This window comes from Aedes albopictus, chromosome 3, assembly GCF_035046485.1.
Source record: "Aedes albopictus strain Foshan chromosome 3, AalbF5, whole genome shotgun sequence".
Classification (NCBI taxonomy): Eukaryota; Metazoa; Arthropoda; class Insecta; order Diptera; family Culicidae; genus Aedes; species Aedes albopictus.
Window position 1 is genome coordinate 290327373 of NC_085138.1, and position 25130 is coordinate 290352502.

General features: G+C 40.0%; 2 protein-coding genes and 1 pseudogene across 2 annotated transcripts in view; 2 read left to right on the forward strand and 1 right to left on the reverse strand.

Annotated features, from left to right (window-relative positions):
- Window positions 1-25130, reverse strand: part of LOC109406508 (protein embryonic gonad) — a 476613-nt gene that overhangs the window by 432983 nt on the left and 18500 nt on the right. The gene's annotated exons all lie outside the window — the stretch shown is intronic.
- On the forward strand, window positions 8428-9638 carry LOC134291337 (protein lethal(2)essential for life-like). Its single transcript, XM_062858972.1, has 2 exons — window positions 8428-9004; window positions 9089-9638. The coding sequence occupies exons 1-2, from the start codon at window positions 8865-8867 to the stop codon at window positions 9528-9530; spliced, it is 582 nt and encodes a 193-aa protein (XP_062714956.1). The 5' UTR covers window positions 8428-8864; the 3' UTR covers window positions 9531-9638.
- On the forward strand, window positions 10839-12607 carry LOC115260445 (serine/threonine-protein phosphatase PP2A-like; annotated as a pseudogene).

Consider the following 25130-nt stretch of genomic DNA (forward strand, 5'->3'; position numbering starts at 1 on the left):
TTGGAACCTTGTATCTCAGTTTACAGTGATCCAATTTAGCTGAATTTATAATCACGAACTACAAATAACGTAAATTTTAGTTTGACGGGATTTCATACAATTCCGATGGTATTCCGTCAAAAGTAAGAAATCTAATAAATTTCCTATTTTGTTAGATTACTTACTTTTGTCTTTAAACCACCCTCTGAAACTTTTTGACCACTATCCGGAACGCAATGAAATTCCGTCAAACTAATATTCACGTAATTTGTAGATCGTGGTCAAAAATTCAGCTAAATTGAACTGGTCTACGCTGAGATACAAGGATCCAAACTAGAGAATTTCGAATGGAAAAACAGCATTCGATTACTAACTTTTGTCACCGACTGTAAACGAGTGCAGCTGTCCATTGTTCCAGACAATCAGTTATATCTACACCATTGCACAGTGGTTCCATTTGTTCAGGGAAGCGGTCATAAATCATTTTCTTCGTTTTTTGAAGGGCAGAATCATTATAAGTGACCAGAAATAGCATGTTATGACTAAAAAAGGATATTCCAGTTCATTTTCATGATCATCACTTGAAAAATATGAACTTTGAACATTTTTATTTATGATAAATGAAAATATCATTAAAAAACCTTTATTTTGCACAGAAATCAGTAATCAAATATTTTTAATTATTATGAAGAGTGGGTCGAATTCTGAGGAATTTCTGCTAAGTATTGCACGCTAAAACATGTATATCACGACTGTATCATAATAGATTTATGTGAATAGAATCAGTATTAGCATTATAATTGTGATTTTATCAGTAGGTTCTATTTCTACTGCAATAAAAGTAATATATGAAACTGAATTTTTTTTTTTTCAGAAATAAGGTAGTTTGCATTGTCGAAACACAGAAAAAATTATCACATATCGAATTAGTATGTGTAACTACAGTACCTAATGCCCAAAAGGGATAATTCTGAAACAATAGTAAAAATAGTGCAACTACAGAATCAATTACTTCTGAAATTATTTCAAACAAATATTCAGAATTAATTCACAAAACGTACGTAAAAGGAAATTTTTCAACCATACAAATATTGCTTTACACAGTTATATGTCATATAATTCATGGGCCTGCGTTTTGCACAATAAAAAAGATTCAAGTATCTGTCCAGTCGTATTTGTTTTTTACAATTGCATTGCAACTGCTATCCAGTAATATAGTACATGGAATTTTAATCATGTATAGCTCTAACCCAATAAAAAAATATATACAAATACCCTTCGTCATTGCAATTTAATCAGCGCCTGCTGTTTTAAAAGAAATCAATTTGTACACTAAGATTTAACGTTAATGAATTTATCAAATATTCCGATTTGGGAAGGGAATATGAGGAGTAAATACGCTCTTTTAGTAAATATTTCTAAAAGTGCGTATTTACTCCATTTTCTTCCAGCACTACAGTATTAGGTACTGAATGGATTTTGAGGAAATCTTTTAAATGTTAGCAGCAAATGCAAAACTTCTTATCAAATTCGACAATTACAGAGGTAAGTTTTGAAAAGGCCAAATAAGAATGGTTGTTATGCAACTATTGAGGTATGAATACCTCAATTCCTCCAGAAGTGTATTTTTTTCATATTTAAAAAAAAAACATTTTCAAAGATTGTTTTCAAATAAAATATCCCTTAATTATTGTAAAAAGCTTTGAAATATCTCCTGTAAAAAATTCAGTCATTTTGGTACGCATTTCAGACAATTACAGAAAAACTAGTATATATATAATTTTGTAGTTATTTTAATATATATTTTTTTATAAAAATAACGGGTAATTTCCAATACATCCTGCAAGCTTGTATGCAGATATTTGCAGCTACAACCTTCACAGATTGATTCTCCTACTCAAATCTGATCATTTGCTGGCGGACGATTGATTAAATGTGGTTAAGAACATGTTTGAAATGTTACATGAATTTTTATTATGTATATATTCTATTGGTAAAATTATGTGCCTATTACTCACATCCCCATTGGTCCAAAAACATCCAGATCCGGTTTATAGCGCTTCGAATTGGAAGATAAACATCTATTCTGATTCTCTGCGTTGAAAACCAATTGAAAATCTACTTGCTTTTGTTATACGAAGACGAGGAGTACAACTCAAAAGTCATGTGATTTTTCGACAAATTTAAAGAATATAAAATTGCATAACAGTACCCACGCTCTCATGCAAAATATGCAACAGAAACTTACATAAAAATTGATTTTCCGCATTCTTGGGAACATTATTGATTCATAAAAATTATACAAACTCATAAATTAGACAATCAATTTTTCGATTTTTGGCCTATGGCGGTACCACTGTGCATTGGCTAGTTTGTACAGCATCTGTCCCGTGCAAGTGAAAAAAAAGGAAATTTCTACAATATACCTACAAGTATTCTCAAGTGCAATGTCGCCTCTGAAGAACCTGCTGGTCCAGCCACTAGCACAAACAATGTGTTATGGTTCATTCGAGTTGTTTGTGGAAAGTTCACCATATTTTAAATTGTGGTAGATATATTTAGAGTGGAACCTAAAGATTGGGCTGCAAAACGGTGAGTCGAAAAGGAGAGCGTCCAGCATAGCTCTGATCCTCACATGTTCCTACCTCATACTTCCACGGGTCAAGCGATAACAAAGACCGCCAGCTAAGAGTTGTGTGCTTAGCTGGTAGTGCAGTCTGGGCACTATTGTCCTTCTGACTTCAGCTAGATTGATGAGGTACGTCTCGAGCGTCTGTTCACCAAGGAGGTGCGGCTCAAACAGCGTCTGTTCTGTTACCTAAGGTAACAGCCCCACCATGGTGAATAGGGGACCTTAGGCAAACAACCTACCGTCTCCGAAACCCAAAAAAACGTTACTGAAACCGAAAATGAAAGAAGAAACCTAAAGATACACTGGGACTAAAAAGGGCACCGTAGGAACACGTCCAACTGTTTAAGGTTGATTGATGACAAACATCTGTATTTTAAGTTTCCATAACAGGATAACTGACTCGACGATGCAATGCCATCGTACAATGCCACATCAGAAAGAGATTTTATCATAAACCAGTTATTTAAAATTTGATTGAGAAATGCCGTATTAAAATTTATAGAACTGCAGTGATTGAGAAGGTGGTGCGAGGAAACAAAAATAAAACAAAACTATTATGTTTGAAGATTCTGTATTGAAGAATGGTGATAAAGTAACCAGAAAAGAGTAATTGACGAATAACTGTAGAATACTAAAGTCAGGTATCATACAAAAACAAGGCCACATGATAAGTTATTTTGAGTTTGTGAATAAATGAAGCTGGACGTATTATTTAATTGTTTAAAAATCTTGGTGTACAGGTGGAGACCCCTGAAGGCAGGAGATCCAGGCCAAAATCATCATCGATGACCAGAGCGGCAGCAATCAAATAAAGCTAAGTTTACTGTCTTTCTTTTGTATTATTAAAATGACCAGATTAATTTTGCTCTGATGCAGTTTCACATAATGATTCGCGGATGTGTTAGTTTTTCGTATTTTACTTTTTCTTGCTGGAGTATGAAATCCGGAATCAGTGTCGGGAAATATTGTGACATCGTTTTGCGTGTGTGTGGTGAAAAATACATTCTGTGATATCCGGTCTCCTTCATATATTTACAAAACAACAACTGCATAGTTCGTCACTTCTAGTGTCGGCCCAAATTTTTACTATTTTTATTTCATTTTGATACAATTTTGTTGTATTTTTGTACAGTCTACTGCCTTACGGTGTTGGCCACACTATTTTGTTACGTAGATCTGTTAAAGTACTTTTAATTTAGTTTGTGTGACCCGTCACTGTTGGGATTGTCAAGCGTCCCGAAACATGGGTAGATCACCTTATAATGGTGCGTTACGGCGTAAGATCTGCCATGCCAGATTTTGATCTAGTAATTTTCTAGCTTTGTTAATTCAAATGCAGAAAGATTCCAAAATCAAAGTTTGGTCTACTTTAGTTTGTATTCTATGTATTTATTTATTTTTATTTTTTGTATTTTGTTTTTGTTATTACACCATTTGTTTCAGGAGGATTCAGGTAATTTTTGGCTATGTCTAGAGAGATTTATTTCCAAAAATTATGTAACTGTCGTGAGCCTATCACCACTTAATATTATTTTCTATTTCAGATGTACAAGCGGGCAACCCTGCAGTCGGGACGATGAAACATCCTTTTTATTTTTTGAAGGGTCAAGATCGCCGCGGTGGCGGGTAGACCACGTTGTCCGCGTCGTTTTTCTTCGAGTCGAATCTCGTAATGTCGCGGGTGTGGATGTGTTTTTTTGGATCGCTAACTTTTTTTCTTTTCGGGCGTTTTTCATTGAACTCGTTTTACGCGATTTTTTTTTAGATAAATTGAGATGTTTTTGTTGTTTAACGCAATTTTTTTGTTTATTTTTGTTTTTAAATGTAGGTAAATTCAGATGTTTTTATCTCTCGGGTCGCCATTTTTTTTTTCTCGCGTTTTAAACATTCATTGCAAAGTCCCGATGACCCTGGAGGGATCGGTTCTGCTTGGGCCTCGCACTGAGGAGAAACATACTTATTAATACAAAAAATAGAAAAAAAACCTTTTGATTTATTTACGTTCAACTCGTTTTCCATGATTTTTATTTTATTTTTTAATAAATTTGAGTATTTTTTTTCCTCGGATCGCCAACTTTCTTTCTAAATTTTCTTTCGATCGCGCGTTTCAAACATTTATTGTAAAGTTCCGATGACCCTGGAGGGATCGGTTCTGTTTGGGCCTCTTACTGAGCAGAAACATAATTATTTAAACAATAAATGGAAAAAATTCTCTTTCGATTGCCGGCTTTCAAAAGATTTTTTAACCAAGTAAACATCCAATACCGTGGGTCCATCGCCAGCTTTTCAGGCGAATCCTTGACCTACACAATACATCTCCCAACCACCCACTCCGTAGTACTTATGGGAGTGTCACTGAGTCGGAGGCCTCTTATATAAGTGCTACATCAACATTTCCTTCCCCTATCCCAAGTTACGGTAAAGATGGGCGTGGCCGGGAATAATGACATTTGTGCTTTTGGTATTCTTGCATAAGATTGGAGCAAAGTTAACTCCCCGGCCTTGTTCCGAAAAGCGATCCGAGCAAGATTAGCAAAAGGTACATGAATGTTGTTAGTATCCAATCTACGAGGTATACTAACGCTAACGCTAACGGAAGCAATCACAAAAGGTTGATTTTAGAACATGCTGTGGTAAAAACTTTGACTAAGAACACATAATCGGCATTATTTTTCGAAACGTATTGATACACTGAATAATTTAGAGATGAGGCTAAAAGTGGGCACGTAGATGCAATTGAGTTATTAAAGTATGATAAATGAGAATTTAATAAAAAAAAAAACTAAATCTGGCAGAACAAATATTTCAGAAACAAAATATGAGATTTTTCTTTTCGTGAGTGCATCATCTTTGTGTTTTCTGGAAATTTGGGTCTCTTCCAATGACAATATTTTTTTGGTATTGCTTAAAAAAAATGCTCAAGTATGAATATTTTCCATAACTTATCACTAAGTTGGCTGATGTAAAGACCGATTGAACAGGCTTCCTTGTAATCATCAACATTTCTTAGCCTTAGCCACCCTCAACCCCAGATTATCTCTCTTTGAAACATTATTCCAAACAAACACTGAATCAATTCCTCAACTGTCAGCTTCGTCAACCGGACAAATGCCTCCGCCGAGCCGCCAGTGTTCTTTGCTTGTATTCTCTGTGTTGCAATTTGCGCTTCTGCTCTTTGATTGATGGCGACCGGTGATTCGCGAACGGCCGGGCGGCGCTTACTCTCCGTATGACGTAGGTATGCCGAGCCGATACCAAACCATCCGCGGAGCCCGTGCGCGTGCATCTATCTTTTACACTGAATTCTTTTTTTACACGACTTTTTTTTACGCGATTTTTTTTTACACGACTTTTTTTACGCGATTTTCTTGAAGTTACGCGACTTTTTTTTACGCGATTTTAATCATTTGCGGAGGGCAAATCGCGTAAAAAAAATTTCCTTTAGATTTTTTTTGCGCGAATTCTCGAAGTTACGCGAACTTTTTTTACACGATCTTTTTTTGCGCGAACGCATCCATCGCGTAAAAACAGAATTTAGTGTACTCTGCTTTGTGCGGGCATTAGGTCAGTGATGCTAATTTGAGTGCGTGAACGAATGTGGAATACTGATCAACCCTCGTGTGCGCCACCACACCGCGCGCATTGCTCTGCCACAATGCGATCGCGCAAAAGCAACCTGCCTCTGACTGGGGTCTGCTTGTATCGTATGTATACAAACGATGATATAGGAGGACGCTGCTGGGGGTCAGTCCAAGTGGCTTGATTTGATTTGTAGCCGCCTGAGATGGTGAAGTGGCGGACGTCTGACTGCCCGTTCTTGTGCGCGCTCTGCTGCTGCTGCCCACTGACGCTCGACTGGACTGGACTGCTGTTTGCCCAACATGCTCAGATGGCCTGTTATGGCTAGTTATTCTTTATGGCTAAGTGCAACATCGGTGAAATAAATTAACCTTTTGCAGTCGGTGCAATTTGTTTGAATAGAGCAACAGCAATGCGAAGGGCCTTACACGTTTCACACATGATTTACGCGAGCAACGGCTAGCACTGACTGCCTTGCGTTGATTGAGTTTACTTCCCCGTGTGCATTCCTTTGCGTAACCGACCGAACTGAACCGGGCTAATAGCGTTTCCAACTGAGCGAAAACTATCGAAAAGTTTCCTAAACAAATGGCCCGCAAAGCTTTCCATTCCGAGCGATAACTATGTTACCAACTTGCCTACGACTGACCCACGATGAACGATCATCTTCGAAACCAGATCGTCGATAAAGATCCCCCTCAGCGAAGGGCTCCAGCATAACCGTCATAAGGCACACGCTTGGGCCCTGCCGATCCAACGACGGACTTATCCGGGCAATAAAAAAGTGTAAATTTACAAATAACTAATGATCCCTCAAATCACCTGGCCACAAAAATGTTATGGCAAAGGAAAAGCAACAACAACGTGTCGATTCGATCCGCCGTTGCCAAGACATAACAACCCGCCGCCACGCCGTTGATGAGTTGGTTGCTCGGTGGGTCGCGCCCGTACAAGATCCAGATCTTTAGTGACGACATGATGACGACGACGACGACAAACGCACAAACTCGACCAGCAACCAGAGATGGAAACACTCTCATCGTGAATCAACTCGCGAGTGTAAAAGCAACAAACGGTTTACTCACGGTGCCGAGAGTAAGCCGTGTGTGAGTTTATTCGCACCCGCTTGCTTCACGAGTATGAAGCAAAACAAAAACAAAAACACTCATGAATTTTTATTCGCGAAGAACAAGTGGAGATGCGGGAATTGCATTTTAGTGCGATTTTAATAGCAAAACAAGTAATTATCTATCAGATAGTAGTGTTTTGTGCTTTATTGTTCCTGAAAAGTTAACCTGTCGGCCGTGTAAATTCATTTTTTCACAAAATTGAAATATGTTCAGAGCTGCTTCGCGAATCAATCACGAGTGCGACCAGCTTTGTTAGCTCGCGAGCGAAGGAAGTGCGAATATATTCTGGCTTCTGTTGTTCACGAGTAGGATAGCTTTGCGTTTGTGTCTACTCAGCTGCATTCCTCATTGTTTTCCATTACCAGATGTGGATCGTGGGAAATGACACTCTCACGCGTTCCTTTCCTGAGCGACCGATGATGCGTGTTTATTTTCTATTTTAACATGTCAAATAGTTTTGTTTTCCGATGTTATTGTTTCAGCCTTCGGTGGGCTTACAGCAAAGGAAAGACGGTCGAAATCAGAAGTCGTAAAATTATATCGATCCGGTTAGGCTGGCGACGGATTGAAACCGATTTGTAGATGGAAGCTAGGCTTTGTGCATTATGTGTTTTCTCTATTTTTTTTATTGAACATGTATTTAACTTGATCATTTCTCTTCAATTCAGTTCATGTCAAGTAAAAAAAATGAAAATTCTTCGATATCACTAGTTTACAAAAAAAAAAAAACGAAAGTCATGAACTTCTATCAACGATCAAAATTGTTGCATTATTATGTTAACACCAAGATCGTGCTTCAAAAAATTTGAAGTAGAACAGTTTTTAGGTTTTTTAAGATTTTACGTTGCAGTCAACGAATTTTCAATCTTATGGCATACATAGAAAGCTGAATATAATATGTTTCGAACATCTGAACATATTTTTTGCATAAAATCAGTGGCGATTCTGATTATATTTGAAAATGGCCTAATTTTTTTCGAAGATTTTTTTTAATCCATGTGTCTCAAAAATTACAAGACCTACAAAAAGTGATGTATGGTGGATTATCGTAAAATTTCATGCAGTTTGAAAAAAAAACACCCACAAAATATTGAAAAAAGTCCTACATTTAAATATAAGGGTTTTAAAAATTACACAGTTGAAAATGCTTTGACATCCATGTGCACAACAGAACATGTGCTCGAAGAACAAATTGAGATTTGTTTGTTGAGATGTCACATTTTAAAAGTTATTTTTTTCTGAAGAAAGGTCTTTTATTTTCCTGCATTTTCTTCGAACAATACAATGTTGCTGTGACATTAAAGGGAAAAAAAAGTATTCCTAACATTTTTTTCTTGTTTTCAAAGCGTATTTCGTGCCAACATGACCATGTATAAGCTCAGTAGCCTATCACCAATGGAATATGTGGGAAATTGTTTATAAAATCTAATTTTTAATATTTATGTGGCTCGAAAATGACAGAATCTAACAAACTGTGATGTATTATAGGCTATCGTAAAATAATAACTCATGACTTCGAAAATGACAGAATCTAACAAACTGTGATGTATTATAGGGCAGTGCATACGGCGGTTGCTATGATAAATTTTTCTAAGTCTTTGACGTTTCGTGGCCTTGTTGTTTACGATTTGGACTTGGGAAAATTTCGTCGGCTTTCCTTAGGCAGTGTGATTGAATTCAAAAGGTGAGTTTGTGCGCACTGGGAAGTGTGCTAATTTATTACTTACTGCTAAGATTTCACCAAGAGCTTTTCCTCGAATTCTTTCAGGAATTATCGGCGGTTCCCGTCTACAATCGTCCATTACAGTATCGCTGCCTGTCAGGACTTCGGATCGACGATTCACGCCGACAAGGTCAAGTTCCAAATCAACTTGGATGTGCAGCAACTTAGATATTTTGGTGAAGGCCTTCGACCAAGCCTCCGACAACGCATCATCATCATCGAGGGGGACACATCAAGAAGCAGGACGATTATGGATACCTACATCTCCCAATACTTCATTCAGCGCTACTCCCTTCCACCGGAACTCGATTTCAACCAGATCAATTCGTCGATTTCGTCGCACGGCATCTTGACGATTTCGGCTCCGAAGAGGGCAGTTGCGGATGCGGAAGGCCACAAGTCGATTCCGATCGTTCAGACAGGCCAACCGCTGAAGAGAATCAGTGTCGATCACGTAAAGAAGGAGAGCATAACCCACAAATCTTAGTGGAGTGGTGGTCTTTTATTGTTGCAACAATTTACATGATCAGGACACATTGTTCGCATAGTACTTGTTAAAAATAAGCTGAATAAATGATATCAATTAGTGATTGAATTCCTTTCGGAGTTTCATCAGGATTTTCGTTCGCGATTTCTCCAGTTCTTTCATGATTTCTCCCAGAGTTCCTCCTGGGGTTCCTAAGGGAGCACCTCCGGAGATTCTTCTAGGGGCTTGTTCAGAATTTCTTCTTATGTTCCCTCTGGGATTCTTCCAGGAGGTCCTACTGACAGCCCTTAAAAGGATCCAACAGGAATAACCCTAGAAGTTCTTTCCGGGAATCCCTTTTGGGATTACTCTAGGAGTTCCTTCCGAGATTCCTTTTGATATTTCCCTGGAAATACTTCTAGGGATTGCTACATAAATTCCTTCCGTAGTTTCTCCAAAAATGTATTTCAGGTTTCCTCCAGAAGTTCATTCTGGAATTCCTCAAGGAGCACCTTCAGAGATTGTATATGGGGTTAATTCAGGATTTCTTCATAAGCTCCCTCTGGGGATACCTACAGAGGTTCCACCTAGGATTCCTCTAGTAGTTTATTTTGTGATTCCACCGGGAACTCCTTCAGGGATTCCTTCAGAGATTCTTTCCGGGATTTCTCCAAATAATCTTTTTAAGACAAATTCAGAAAACCCTCGCGGGCTTCTTCCAGGAGTTCCTTTAGTTGTTTTCCGAGGAGTTCTTTCTTATGAGCAGTTTCTAAATTCCTCTAGGTGTTCCATCTGGAATTCCTCAAGGAGAGTAAGTAATAAATTAGCACACTTCCCAGTGCGCACAAACTCACCTTTTGAATTGAATCACACTGCCTAAGGAAAGCCGACGAAATTTTCCTAAGTCCAAATCGTAAACAACAAGGCCACGAAACGTCAAAGACTTAGAAAAATTTATCATAGCAACCGCCGTATGCACTGCCCTATAGGCTATCGTAAAATAATAACTTCATGACATAACCTTAATGCTAGAACTAGGTAACTCGAAATTTGACGTTTTTGAGTTAAATATACCATTATATCGAGCTTTTTGAGCTCTATAATATATCCAAAGACCAATGAAATAAGATTATAAACGACAAAAATATTCACCATTTTCAAAACTAGGTATCTTAGTGTAGAATACAAGAACTCATATCTCTTTCCAACCGCACAGGTTAAAAGCTATCGGACGCTTGAACGTGTAAATGTTACTATGTAGTCATTATTTTGTTATTAGATTGAAAATCTACTACTGTTTTTCAATTTAGACCTAACAACTTAACTTTTGCTTGTAGTGATTTATCTAAAAATTGTAATTGTTCGTAGGAAATTATTTTATGAACATTTATAGCAAACTCAGTAATTACTCGTTAATTTCAATATGTGACCCCTTTTAAATTTGCATACTGCAACAAGAAAACTGGAAAGAATAATATCAACAGAGGTAAAAGCTACACCCAAAACAAGGCGCGCATATTCCGTGCATAAACGCGCACGATGCAAGCGCAAAAGTAGCTTGTCGGCGGTAGAAGCACTTTTCCGCGCTTATTTGATGGTGCGCCTGCGCGCACAAAAATTCGAGTAGTATTTTTGACCACACATTGACAAACTGCAATGTGTGGGTGCCATCTGTTGCTATGGGGTTGTGAATGTATTAGTGTGCATTAGCTTTTGCGTCACTAATACATACAAAACGTGCATAGCAAAAATTGGGAATGTGTGAGTGTCTCCCGGTCCGAGATCGAGCGGAATGACAGTAGTTTGTTGTGATTGGAATCCGGACGGCCGCCGTCGTCCGGCAAAAGCGACAAAAAAAAGCGTTTTTGGGATTGTTATTGCCTGTGATTTTTCGCTGTGCGAATCCGGTTCGTGACCCGTACCGGAACACGGTCCGTCGTGCGCGTCGAGTGTAAATGCCCGTTTGCCGTCCGCGAGTGTGAGATTAATTAGGAAAGGCCGCAGCAGAGTTTTGGATAACCAGTAGCAGCAAACCTCCAGCACCGATCCCCCGTCGACAGTAAAGCAGACCGGAGGAAAAAAAGGATGAAGGGCAAGGCGACACTCAAAGATTTGAACCAGTGAATCAGACAATTGAACAAGTGCAATTGAAGAGTGCAATTGACCGCAACCCAAGTGAAAAACCTGTGTGATAAAACAAATGAATGTTGGCAAAGGAGATAAAATGTCCGGTGACAGTGTGTGGCGATTTGCACGGTCAGTTCCACGACTTGATGGAGCTCTTCCAGATAAGCGGACGATCGCCGGACACTATTTATCTGTTCATGGGCGATTACGTTGATCGCAGCTATTACTCAATCAAAACAGTGACCCATGGTGCTAAAGGTTCGATAGCGTGAGTGAATCACAATCCTGCGCGGTAATCACGAGTCCCGCCAGGCCACACAGGTGTAAGGTTTCTACGATGAGTGCTTACGGAAGAACGGCAACCCGCACGTTTGGAAGTATTTTACCGACCTGTTTGACTATCTCCCGCTGACGGCCCTGGTCGACGGTCAAATCTTCTGTTTGCATGGCGGTCTCAGTCCCTCGATCGACACGCTGGACTACATCCGGGCCTTGGACAGATTGCAGGAAGTACCTCACCAGGGACCCACGTGTGATCTCTGGTCCGATCCGGATAACCGGGGCGGCTGGGGCATATCGCCACGAGGCGCTGGTTACACCGTCGGCCAGGACATTTCGGAACTTTTCAATCACTCAAATGGTCTGACGTTGGTATCTCGGGCGCATCAGCTTGTTATGGAAGGCTACAACTGGTGCCACGATCGTAATGTGGTTTAACAATATTCTCTGCACCAAACTACTGTACATACTGTTATCAATGCGGTAACCAGGCAGCATTAATGGAATTATACGATTCTTTGAAGTTTTCATTCCTACAATTTGATCCAGCTCCACGTTGCGGCGAGCCTCACGTGACCAGAAGAATACCGGACTATTTCCTTTAAGAATATATTATTATAACGAATATTGTAATACACACTACAGATTAAATAAACAAAATAATACTCCTAATAATAAAAAATATAAATAATTATAGGCAAATATTATTATTTAATTCAAAGAAGAATAACATTCGTGAAAAAGTTTATTACAGACTTGCAAGGAAAAAAAAAGGTTAATAAGACGCGTAAATCGTATTACACGAATGAACTTACTTAGATAAAAAGAAAAAGAACGAGAAAAAAAAACGGAATTAAAACACTGCAAGTGGGGGTCTCTACTGCAGTGCCTTTAAATATTATTCTATGTTATTTCTGCGCAATGCTATTAGACAGTTCGGCACCAATATTTCAAAAGGGCGTAACTGCATTTACAACCAATGCCTTCTCACAAAGCTGTGGAGCGTATCCCATCCCTCTCGAGCAATCCACTAGCACAAATAGAAAGATAAAATCCTCCTCTTTCGATTAATGGATGTGAATTGCGTGAGATGAATGAAATACGACCCAGAGCTCTGTGAGAAGGCATTGGATGCAAAAGCAGTTACGCCCTTTTGAAATGTTGGTGCCGAGTTATTCTTATGTTTTTTGTTACCGTCGATGATGGTGACAATGGGTCGGAGGGGCGAGATTGGGTCAAAACATTATCTGAAATATTTCATCAAGTATTGCTAATATCGAATCAATAATTGAATTGTGGCATCCTCGTAGTTGCCATCAGTTCCTGTCATGAAATTGAGATTCTAGAGCAATTAGCTAATAAATCATCGAAAAATGCTTGAAATGAAGACCTTTTTAAAATGATAGTTTTGAGGCTCGATGAAACATCCCTCAGACAATCTATACCTATATATAAAAATGAGTTTGAAGTCCCTTTGAGGCAACAAAAGTCACGAACGGCTGAACCGATAAGAATGAATCTTGCATGGTTAGATTCGTATTCATAGTGGCTGTGTTTATATGTAAAAAAAGTTAGGAAAAATAACTAAAAATGTAAGAAAATATACAAAATGCTGAATTTTTATGACCTGGGAAGGAAATCAGCACGATCGAGTTGAAACCAATCTAGAGTGCGGTGCTATTATGAGCTCAACAGTTGTCAAACCACCACAAGACGGCAAGACGAAGTTTGCCGGGGCAGCTAGTATTCATTAAAAATTTAATTGCGAATTCCCTTGGAAATTTTTCGATACATTTATTTGAGAATTCCTTCAGTATTCTTTTAGGTAAATATTCGGTAAGCAGAGGATTTCTTTAGGAACTCTCGGTTTTTGTTTTTTTGAAAATAATACTGCAATTTCTTTGGAAAATCCTTCGGAACCTGTCGAGGATTCGCTTAGCAATTGCTCAGAATTTTCACGGAATTTTTTTCCGGCAATTACTTTAAGGACTTTCTTCGGAAGTGCCTTTGGATTTTACTTTAATTTTTTTTGACAATACCATTGTAAATGGCTCATTAACTTTGAAACTTCTATCCGTCGAATCTTTGATAATTCTTACGGCAATTGTTTTGTAAGTTCATTCCAGAATTTCTCTGGCAACTATTTGAGGGTGAAAAATCCTGCGGAAATTTATCAAGGATTTTACAAGTATGCTTCTGAAGCTATCTTTAAAAAGTCGAGTACAATACATTGAAGACGACCTTTCAGTTGAGGTCGAAATATGCATCTGTAAAAGGATGCAAATTCTTAGTGGAATTAAAAAAAAACAGTACTTAAAACGATTTTCTTTTTTACTTACAGGTATTCCACTAACAAGCCCAGGTTCATCATCAAAATTTTGATTCTTACGGAAAATTGTTAAGGTTTTTTTTTTAATTCTTATGAAAATTTGCTTGCAAACGTGCAGTTTCTTAAAAGAAAACTCTATGGCAATTTTTTCGGGGATTACATCGTTATTTTTTTTCGGGAATTTGGAGGTTTCATCGCCAAGGCCTGTGAACTTAATTCTGCATTTTTATGGAAATATCTACTAAAATATCGTTGGAAATGTTGATCACAGCAACCGGAAGTCGATGATCACGATCACAGCAACCACTGCAGAAGTGACAACTACTTTTTCTTTTCATTCTTATTCCAACCGCTACTGAATAAAGACGTTACTCAAATCACTGCCTACTCATTAGGAAATTCTCTCAATACATTTTTTTTTTGCCAAATTCCTGCGGCAAAATACTCGCAAATTGACGGGTTTTCCTTTTAAAATCGCCTCGTCATTTCTTTCAAGAATTCCTACTGTAAGTAAAAGGGAAAATTCTATGCATTTTCTTGAGAAATAGCATCGAAAATTTCATTGGCATTTTCTTCCTTCCACAGATTCCTTCAGGAATTTCCCCAAGGATTCCATCAGGAATTCCTCAAGGTTCTCCTTCAGGAATTCTTGCACACATTCCTCCTGGAATTCCTTCATGGATTCCTTCAACAAACCAACCCTCTGAAGATTCCTCCAAAAATTCTACCAGGGATTCCTCCAGGAATTTCCTGGAATTCCTCCACGAATTCCTTCAGAAATTCCTCCACGGATTTTTTCAGGAATTTCTTCAGGACACCAGATCCAGGAATTCATCCTCGAGTTCCACCACAAATTCCTATCTGGAATTCCTACACGGATTCCTTCAGATATTTCCTCAAGTACTCCTACAGGGATTTCATCAAAAATTACTCCAGGGATTTCTCCAAGAATTCCTCCGTGAAATCCTGCACAGATTCCTGCAGGGATTACTTTAGGAATTTCCCCAATGATTGCTTCAGGAATTCCTCCACAGGTTCGTTCAGGAGTTCTTTCAGGATTCCAGATATATGAATTCCTTCTGGAATTCGTCCACATATTTCTCCAGAAGTTGCTGCATTGATTCTTCAAGAAATTCCATCAGGAATTCCTCCATGGATATCTCAAGGCATTCTTCCAGGAATTTCTCCAGGAAGTCCTCCAGGGATTCCTCCAGGTATCATTCAGGTATTCCTCCAGGGACTCTCCAGGAATTCATCCAGGACAGTATTTTCCAGTGTTGCCCAAATTCTAGACATTCTTACACGGAATCCTCCAGAAACTCCTCCAAGGATTCCTTGAGACATTTCCCCAAGGATTCCTTCGGAAATTGCTCCATGGATTCTTCAGGAATTCTTACAAGAATTCTTTCATGAATTCCACCGGGGGTTCCTTCAAGAATTCTTCCAGGAACTCCTCCAATAACTTCAGGAAATCTTCCAAAGATTTTTCACGGATTCCTGCAGGAATTCTTTCAGGACTCCTGATCCAGGATTTTTTACTGGAATTCCTTTACAAATTCCTCCATTCCTCCAGAGATTCCTTTAGAAATTTTTCCACGAATTCCTCAAGGAATTGCTCAAGGAACTCCTCAAGGAATTTCTCCAGGGATTCCACAAGGAATTCATACAGGGATTTCTTCGACAATTTCCCCAAGGATCCTCCACGGATTTCTTCAGGATGTCTACCAGGGATTCCCCAAAGAATTCCTCAAGGAATTCCTCAGGAGATTCCTACAGAAATTCTTCCAGAAATTCCTTCAAGCATTTCTACAGGAATTCCTCCAGGAATTTCTTCAGGTATTCCTACTGGAATTTCTTCAGAGATTCCTCCAGAAATTCCTCTAGGGTTTCCTCCAAAAATTCTTCTAGAGATTCCCCCTGGAATTTCTCCAGGGATTCCTTCATGAATTCATCCAGGAGTTTTTTCCTGAAAATCCTCAAGGGTTTCCTTCAGGAATTTCTCCAGGGATCAATACAGGCATCCTTCCAGGGATTCCTTCAGGAATTTTCCCAGGGATTCCTTCAAGAATTCCTTCAGGAATTTCTCCAGAAATTTCTTTAAGAATTATTCATGGATTTTTCCAGGAATTTCTTAAAGAATTCCTTAAGAAATTCCTCCATTAATTCCTCTAGGAGTCTTCAGGAATTCCTGCACAAATCCCTTCAAGAAATATATCAAGGATTTATCCACGAATTCCTCCAAGAATCCCTCAAGAGATTCCTCTAAGGCTGCGTCCAGGAATTTCTCCAGGGATTCCTCCAATAATTAAAGATCCAGGAATTCCTCCAGGAATTTCTCCAGGGATTCCGCCAGTATTTCTCCAGGAGTTCCTCCAGAAATTTCTTCAGGGATTCCGCCAGGAATTTCTCCAGTGGTTCCACCTGTAATTTTTCCAGGAATTTCTCCAGGGATTCCTCCAGGAATTTCTCAAGGGATTCCTCCAGGAATTTCTCCAGGGATTCCTCCAAGAATTTCTCCAGGGATTCCTCCAGTATTTCTCCAGGAATTCCTTCAGAAATTTCCCTCGGGGATTCCGCCAGGAATTTCTCCAGGGATTCCACCACAAATTTCTTCAGGGATTCCTCCAGTATTTCTCCAACAATTTCTCCAGGGATTCCTCCAGGAATTTCTCCAGGGATTCCTCCAGGAATTTCTCCAGGGATTCCTCCAGGAATTTCTCCCGGGATTCCTCCAGTATTTCTCCAGGAATTCCTCCAGGAATTTCCCTCAGGGATTCCGCCAGGAATTTCTCCAGAAATTTCTTCAGTAATTTCTCCAGGGATTCATCTAGTAATTTCTACAGGGATTTCTCCAGGAATTTCTCCAGGGATTCCTCCAGGAATTTCTACAGGGATTCCTCCAGAAATTTCTGCAGGGATTCCTTCAGTAATTTCTCCAGGGATTCCTCCAATATTTCTCCAGGATTTCCTCAAGAAATTTCTTCAGGGATTCCACCAGGAATTTCTCCAGGGGTTCCTCCAGTAATTTCTCCAGAAATTCCTCCAGAAATTTCTCCAGGGATTCCTCTAGTATTTCTCCAGGAATTTCCTCAGGGATTCCGCCAGAAATTTCTCCAGGGATTCCTCCAGAAATTTCTACGGGGATTCCTCCAGAAATTTCTCCAGGGATGCCTCCAGTATTTCTCCAGGAATTCCTCCAGGTATTCCTTCAGGGATTCCTCCAGTAATTCAATCAGGAATTTCTCCAGGGATTTCGCCAGGAATTTCCCAAGGGATTAATCCAGTATTATCTTCAGGAAACCTCAAAAAAAAAATTATCCTCTGATTTCTCCAGGATTCCTCGAGGAATTTCTCTAGGAATTCTTCCAGGTATTTCCCAAGGGCTCCTCCAGGAAATTCTCCAGGGATACCTCCAGAAATTTCTCCACGCATTCCTTTAGAAATTTCTCCCGGGTTCCTCCAGGAATTTTTCTAAGGATTCCTCCAGGAGTTTTCACAGTAATTTTTCCAGGGATTCCTCAAGAAATTCCTCCGAGGATTCCTCCAGGAATTTCACAAGGAATTTCTCAAGGGCTCCTCCAGGAATGTCTCCAGGAATTCATCCAGAAATTTCTCCAGGGATTACTGCAGGAATTTCTCCAGGGATTCCTCCAGGAATTTCTCCAAGGATTCCTCCAGGAATTTCTCCAGGGATTCCTCCAGGAATTTCAACAGGGATTCCTCCATGAATTTCTCCAGGGATTCCTCCAGGAATTTCAACAGGGATTCCTCGATGAATTTCTCCAGGGATTCCTCCAGGAATTTCTCCAGGGATTCCTCCATGAATTTTTCCAGGCATTCCTCCAGGAATTTTTCCAGGGATTCCTCTAGGAATTCTCCGGGGATTCCTCCAGGAATTCTCCGGGGATTCCTCCAGGAATTCTCCGGGGATTCCTCCAGGAATTCTCCAGGGATTCCTCCAGGAATTTCTCCAGGGATTCCTCCAGGAATTTCTCAGGGATTCCTCCAGGAATTTCTCCAGGGATTCCTCCAGGAATTTCTCCAGGGATTCCTCCAGGAATTCCTCCAGGAATTTCTCCAGGGATTCCTCCAGGAATTTCTCCAGGGATTCCTCCAGGAATTTCTCCAGGGATTCCTCCAGGAATTTCTCCAGGGACTCCCCCAGCAATTTCTCCAGGGATTCCTTTACGAATTTCTCCAGGGAATTCTCCAGGAATTTCTCCAAAAAAAATCTCAAGGAATTTCTCCAGAGATTCAGTCAGAGCTTCCCCTAAGAATTCCTCCAGGGATAACTCCAAGAATTTCTTCAGGAAATCCTCCAGAAATATCTCCAGGGATTCATCCAGGAAATCCTCCAAGACTTCCATCAGGAATTCCTTCTAGGATTCTCCCAGGAATTGCTTTAAAAATTCCTTCCGGGATTTCCCCAGGAATTCCTTCAGAAATTCCTCCAGGGATTCCTACAGCAATTAAGAGTTTCCTCAAGAGGATTCCTCCAGGAATTCCGCCAGGAATTTCTCAAGGGTTCCTCCAGTAATTTTTCCAGGAATTCCACCGTGAATTTCTCCAAGAATTCATCCAGGAATTTCTCCAGCAATTCCTCTGAGTATTTCTTAGGAATGCCAGGAATTCATCAAGGAATTCCTCCAGGTATTCTCTAAGGGACTCCCCAAGTGGATTCCTCCAGGAATTCCGCCAGGAATTTCTCAACGGTTCCTGCAGGAATTTCTCCAAAAATTCCTCCAGGAATTTCTCACGGGATTGCTTCAGGAGTTTCTTCAGGGATTCCTTCAGGAATTTCTTCAGGGATTCCCCAAGGAATTTCTCCAGGGATTCCTTTAGGAATTTCTTCAGGGATTTTTCAAGGAATTTCTCCAGGAATATCTCCAGGGATTCCTCCAGGAATTTCTTCAGTGATTCCTCCAGGAATTCAATCAGGAATTTCTCCAGTGATTTCTCCAGGAATTTCCCTAGGGATTCCTCCAGTCATATTTTCAGGAAATCCTCCAGGAATTTATCCAGGGATTCCTCCAGAAATTCCCCTAAGAACTCCACCAGGTATTTTCCGAGGGACTTCTCCAGGAATTTCTCCATGGATTCCTCCAAAAAATTTCTCCACGCATTCCTTTAGAAATTTCTCCAGGCTTACTCCAGGAATTTTTCCAAGGTTTCCTCAAGGGATTCCTTCTGGAATACCTTCAGATATTCCTGCAGGAATAACTCCTGAGATTCCTCCTTGAATTCCTTCAGGGATTCCTACAGGAATGCCTGTATTTTTGGAGGGATTCCTCAAGAAATTCCTCCAAGGATTCCTGCAGGAATTCCGACAGGAATTCTTAAAGGGTTTCTCCAGGAATTTCTACGAGAATTCCTCCTGGAATGTCTCACGGAATTCCTCCAGGAATTTCTCCAGGGATTCCTTCAGGAATTTCTTCAGGGATTCCCTAAATGAATTTTTCCAGGAATTTCTCCAGAAATTTCTCAACGGTTCCTACAGGAATTTTTCTAGGAATTCTTCCAGAAATTTTTTACGGGATTGCTCCAGGAATTTCTCCAGGGATTCCTTCAGAAATTTCTTCAGGGATACCTCAAGGAATTTCTCGAGGGATTCCTTCTGAGATTTCTCCAGGGATTCCTCCAGGAATTTCTTCAGGGATTTTTCCAGGAATTTCTTCAGGGATTCTTTAACCCTCTAATACCCAATCCCGCCTTTAGACGGGGCATAGTTTGAGCATTTTTGTAATTTTTGTTTCGTGGAAAATGGATTTTTTTATATTTTTGGCTGATATTTGGGACTGTTCTGTATATCTCAAAACGGTTCTTGGTGTATTTTAAAGCGTATTTACATTTTTTAAAAACCATTGAAAAATTGATGTTTTAGTCACCTTTTAGAAGTCATTGTTTATTTTGTATTGAATCGCTACAATTAACATATTTTAATTTTTTCCCAAATCATTCTATCCTTGTTTAATAGTTTAAAGGAAGCGAATACACTCTAAAATTATTTTCCTTAAGGTACCTTGTCCTAATTGTTCAGTGGTTGTCAACAGCGTGATGCATTTTAATCCAAATTCGTTTAACGGTTCCAAAAAACGGTGCTCTAGAAATTTTGAGCAATGTACTCCAAATACCTTGTCCTTAAAATTACACGGAAAATAAAATTTTATGTGAAAAAAAATTTAAAATAATAATAATTCAACAATAATCATAAAATCTCAAAATGTTTTCATCTCAAAAAATCCGTCCCCCAAATTGGCATCCAGGAAAAATATAAAAGTGTGGGGATGTTCAAAAATAAAAATTAGAAAAATCAAAAACTGAAATTCACGAAATCGAGAATTAAAAAGAATCATCTTCCAAAACATGTTTAAATCGATTTTAGATTACGAAAAATGATATTTAGATCAAAATAAAAAATTTGGGTATTAGAGGGTTAAGGAATTTCGCCAGGGATTCCTCCAGGAATTTCATCAGGGATTCCTCCAGGAATTCAATCAGGAATTTCCCCAGGGATTTCTCCAGGGAATCCTTCAAGCATTTATCCTGGGATTCCTCCAGGAATTGCTCTTGGAATTCCTCCAGCTATTTTTCAAGGGACTCCTCCTGTAATTTCTTCTGGGTTCTTCCAGGATTTTTTCCAAGGATTCCTCCAGGAATACCGTCAGATATTCCTGCAGCAATAACTCAAGGGATTCCTACAGGAATTTCTCTAAAAAATACCCGCAGAAATTTTCTTAGGAATTCCTCCCGAAATTCCTCCAGAAATTCCCCCAGGAATTTCTACAGCATTTTTTTCAGGGATTCCTCAAGTTATTTTTCCGTGGATTCCTGCAGGAATTCCTCAAGGAATTTCCTCAGGGATTATTCCAAGAATTTCTTCAGGAAATCCTCCAGAAATATCTCCAGGTATTGCTCCAGGAATTTCTCCAGGGCTTTCTTCAGGAATTTCTCCATGGATTCTTCCAGGAATTCCTCCAAAAAATTCTTATGGGATTTCCCCAGGAATTCCTCACATTAATTTTCCAAGGGATTTCTCAAGAAATTTCTCCTAGGATTCTTCCAGGAATTCCGCCAGGATTTCAACAAGAATTTCTTCAGGTGTCTCCACTGGGATTCCAACAAGAATCCCTCCATGGATTTTTTCCAAGAATTCTTCCAGGAATTCCTCTAAGTATTCTTCCAGGAATTCCGCCAGGAACTCATCTAGGAATTCCCCCAGGTATTCTCCGAGGGACTCCGCAAGGGGATTCCTCCAGGTATTCCTCCCGAAATTTTTCACGTAATTCCTCCAGGAATTTCTCCAGGGATTTCTTCAGGGATTTCTCCAGGGATTCCTCCAGGAATATCTCCAGGGATTCCTCCTGGATTTTCTCCAGGGATTCCTAAAGGAATTTATTAGGAAATTTCTCCAGAGATTCCATCAGGGCTTCCCCCAAGAAATTCTCCAAGGATTCCTTCAGGAATTTCTTCTTGGATTCCTCCAGGGTTTTCATCAAAGATTCCACCAGGAATTCTTCCAGGAATTTCTTCAAAAATACCTCCAGGGATTTGTCCAGGAATGCCTCCAGAAATTCCTCCAGGAATTTCAGCAATTATTCCAGGGAATCATCAAGAAATTCCTCCGAGGATTCCTCTAGGAACTCCGCCAGGAATTTCTCAAGGGTTCTTCCAGGAAATTCTCCAGGAATTCCTCGAGGGTTTTCTTCAGGAATTCCTCCAGGAATCTCTCCAAAAATTTCTCAAGGAATTTCTCCAGAGTTTCAGTCAGGGCTTCCCCTAAGAATTCCTCCAGGGATTACTCCAAGAATTTCTTCAGGAAATCCTCCAGAAATATCTCCAGGGATTCCTCCAGGAATTCCTCCAAGACTTCCATTAGGAATTCCTCCAAGGATTCTCCCAGGAATTGCTTCAAAAATTCCTCCCGGGATTTCCTCAGGAATTCCTCCAGAAATTCCTCCAGGAATTCCTTAAGAAATTTTTCAAGGGTTTCCTCAAGAAATTCCTTCAAGGATTCCTCCAGGAATTCCGCTAGGAATTTCTCAAGGGTTCCTCCAATTCCAGTTATTTCTCCAGGAATTTCTCCAGGAATTCCTCCAAGAATTCATCCAGGAATTTGTCCAGGAATTCCTCTGAGTATTCCTTCGGGGATTCCGCCAGGAATTCATCTAGGAATTCCTCCAGGTATTCTTCAAGGGACTCCCCATGTTTATTCCTCCAGGAATTCCGCCAGGTATTTCTCAACGGTTCCTTCAGAAATTTCTCCTAGAATTCCTCCAGGAATTTCTCACAGGATTGCTTCAGGAATTTCTTCAGGGATTCCTTCAGGAATTTCTTCAGGGATTCCTTCAGGAATTTCTTCAGGGATTCCTCAAGGAATTCCTCCAGGGATTCCTTTAGGAATTTCTTCAGGGAATTCTCAAGGAATTTCTCCAGGGACTCCTCCAGGAATTCCTTCAGGGATTCCTCCCGGAATTTCTTCAGTGATTCCTCCAGGAATTCATTCACGAATTTTTCCAGGGATTTTTCCAGGAATTTCCCTAGGGATTCCTCCAGTAATATCTTCAGGAAATCCTCCAGGAATTTATTCAGGGACTGCTCCAGAAATTCCCCTAAGAACTCTTTCAGGTATTTTCCGAGGGACTTCTCCAGGGATTCCTCCAAAAAATTTCTTCACGCATTCCTTTAGAAATTTCTCCAGGCTTTCTCCAGGAATTTTTCCAAGGTTTCCTCAAGAGATTCCTTCTGGTATACCTTCAAATATTCCTGCAGGAATAACTCCAGGGATCCCTCCTGGAATTCCTCCATGGATTCTTACAGCAATTCCTCCAAAAATACCTCCAGGGATTTCCCTAGGAATTCCTTCAGAAATTCATCCAGAAATTCCCCCAGGAGTTTCAAGGATTCCTCAAGAAATTCCTCCAAGGATTCCTGCAGGAATTCCGACAGGAATTTCTCGAGGATTTCTCCAGGAGTTTTTTCAGGAATTCCTCCAGGAATGTCTCACGGAATTCCTCCAGGAATTTCTCCAGGGATTCCTTCAGGAATTTCTTCAGGGATTCCTCAAAGAATTTCTCCAGGAATTTCTCCAGGGATTCCTCCAGGAATTTCTCAATGGTTTCTCCAGGAATTTCTCGAGGAATTCTTCCAGAAATTTCTTGTGGGATTGCTCCAGGAATTTCCTCTGGGATTCCTTCAGGCAATTCTTCAGGGATACCTCAAGGAATTTCTAGAGGGATCCCTTCAGGGATTTCTTCAGGGATTCTTCCAGGAATTCAATCAGGAATTTACCCAGGGATTCCTCCAGTAATATCTTCAGGGAATCCTCCAAGAATTTATCCTGGGATTCCTTCAGGGGTTCCAGGGATGTTCTTGGAATTCCTCCAGGTATTTCCCAAGGGACTCCTCCAGTTATTTCTCCAGGGTTCCTCCAGGAATTTTTCCAAGAAAGAATTCAGGTATTCCTTCAGGAATACCTTCAGATATTCCTGCAGCAATAACCCCAGGGATTTATCCTGGAATTCCTCCAAGGATTCCTCCAGGAATTCCTCTAAAAAATACCCGCAGAAATTTCCCAAGGAATTCCTCCAGGAATTCCTTAAGAAATTCCCCCGGGAACTTCTACAGAAATTTTTCCAGGCGTTTCTCAAGGTATTCCGTGGATTCCTGCAGGACTTCCGCCAGGAATTTCTCAAGGGTTCCTCCAGGAATTTTACCAGGAATGCCTCCAGGAATTTCTCACGGAATTCCCCCAGGAATTTCTCCAGGGATTACCCACAAGAATTTCTTCAGTAAATCCTCCAGAAATATCTTCAGGGATTGCTCCAGGAATTTCTCCATGGATTCTTCCAGGAATGCCTCCAAAAAATCCTTAAGGGATTTCCCCAGGAATTCCTCCAGGAATTCCTACATTAATTTTCCAAGGGATTCCTCAAAAAATTCTTCCGAGGATTCCACCAGGAATTCCGCCAGGAATTTCTCCACGATTCTTCCAGTAATTTCTCCAAGATATTTCTTCAGGAAATCCTCTTGGGATTCCCCGAGGGCTTTCAACAAGAATTTCTTCAAGTGTTTTCACTGGGATTCCACCAAAAATTCCTCCATGGATTTTTCCAAGAATTCTTCCAGGAATCCCTCTAAGTGTTCCTCCAGGGATTTCGTCAGGAATACATCTAGGAATTCCCCCAGGTATTCTCCAAGGGACTCCTCAAGGGGATTCCTCCAGGAATTCCTCCAGGAATTTTACACGGAATTCGTCCAGGAATTTCTCCAGGGATTGCTCCAGGGATTCCTTCAGGAATTTCTCCAGGGAATCCTCAAGGAATCTCTCCAGGAATTTATTAAGGAATTTCTCCAGAGATTCCTTCAGGGCTTTCCCCAAGAAATTGTCCAAGAATTCCTTCAGGAATTTCTTCTTGGATTCCTTCAGGATTTTTACCAAAGATTCCTCCAGGAGTTCTTCCAGGAATTTCTTCAAAAATACCTCCAGGGATTTGTCCAGGAATGCCTCCAGAATTTCCTCCAAGAATTCCTACAGCAATTTTTCCGGGGAATCCTCAAGAAATTCCTCCGAGGATTCCTCTAGAAATTCCACTAGGAATTTCTCAAGGGTTCCTCCAGGAATTTCTCCAGGAATTCCTGCAGGAATACCTCAAGGGTTTTCTTCAGAAATTTCTCCAGGAATTCCTCTAGGGATTCCCCGAGGGATTTCTACAAGAATTGCTCCAGGTATCTCCCCAGGTATTAAACCAAGAATCCTTCCATGGATTCCTTCGAGAATTCTCCAGGAATTCCTCTAAGTATTCCTCCAAAAATACTTCCCGGGATTCCTCCAGGAATTTTTCCTGGAATGCCTCCAGGGATGCCTCCAACGATTTCTTTAGGATTTT

Coding starts and splice junctions, on each gene's coding strand:
- LOC134291337 (XM_062858972.1), top strand. CDS start 8,865: ATGTATTATAGGGCAGTGCATACGGCGGTTGCTATGATAAATTTTTCT. Junction 9,005..9,088: donor AGTGTGATTGAATTCAAAAG/GTGAGTTTGTGC, acceptor GAATTCTTTCAG/GAATTATCGGCGGTTCCCGT.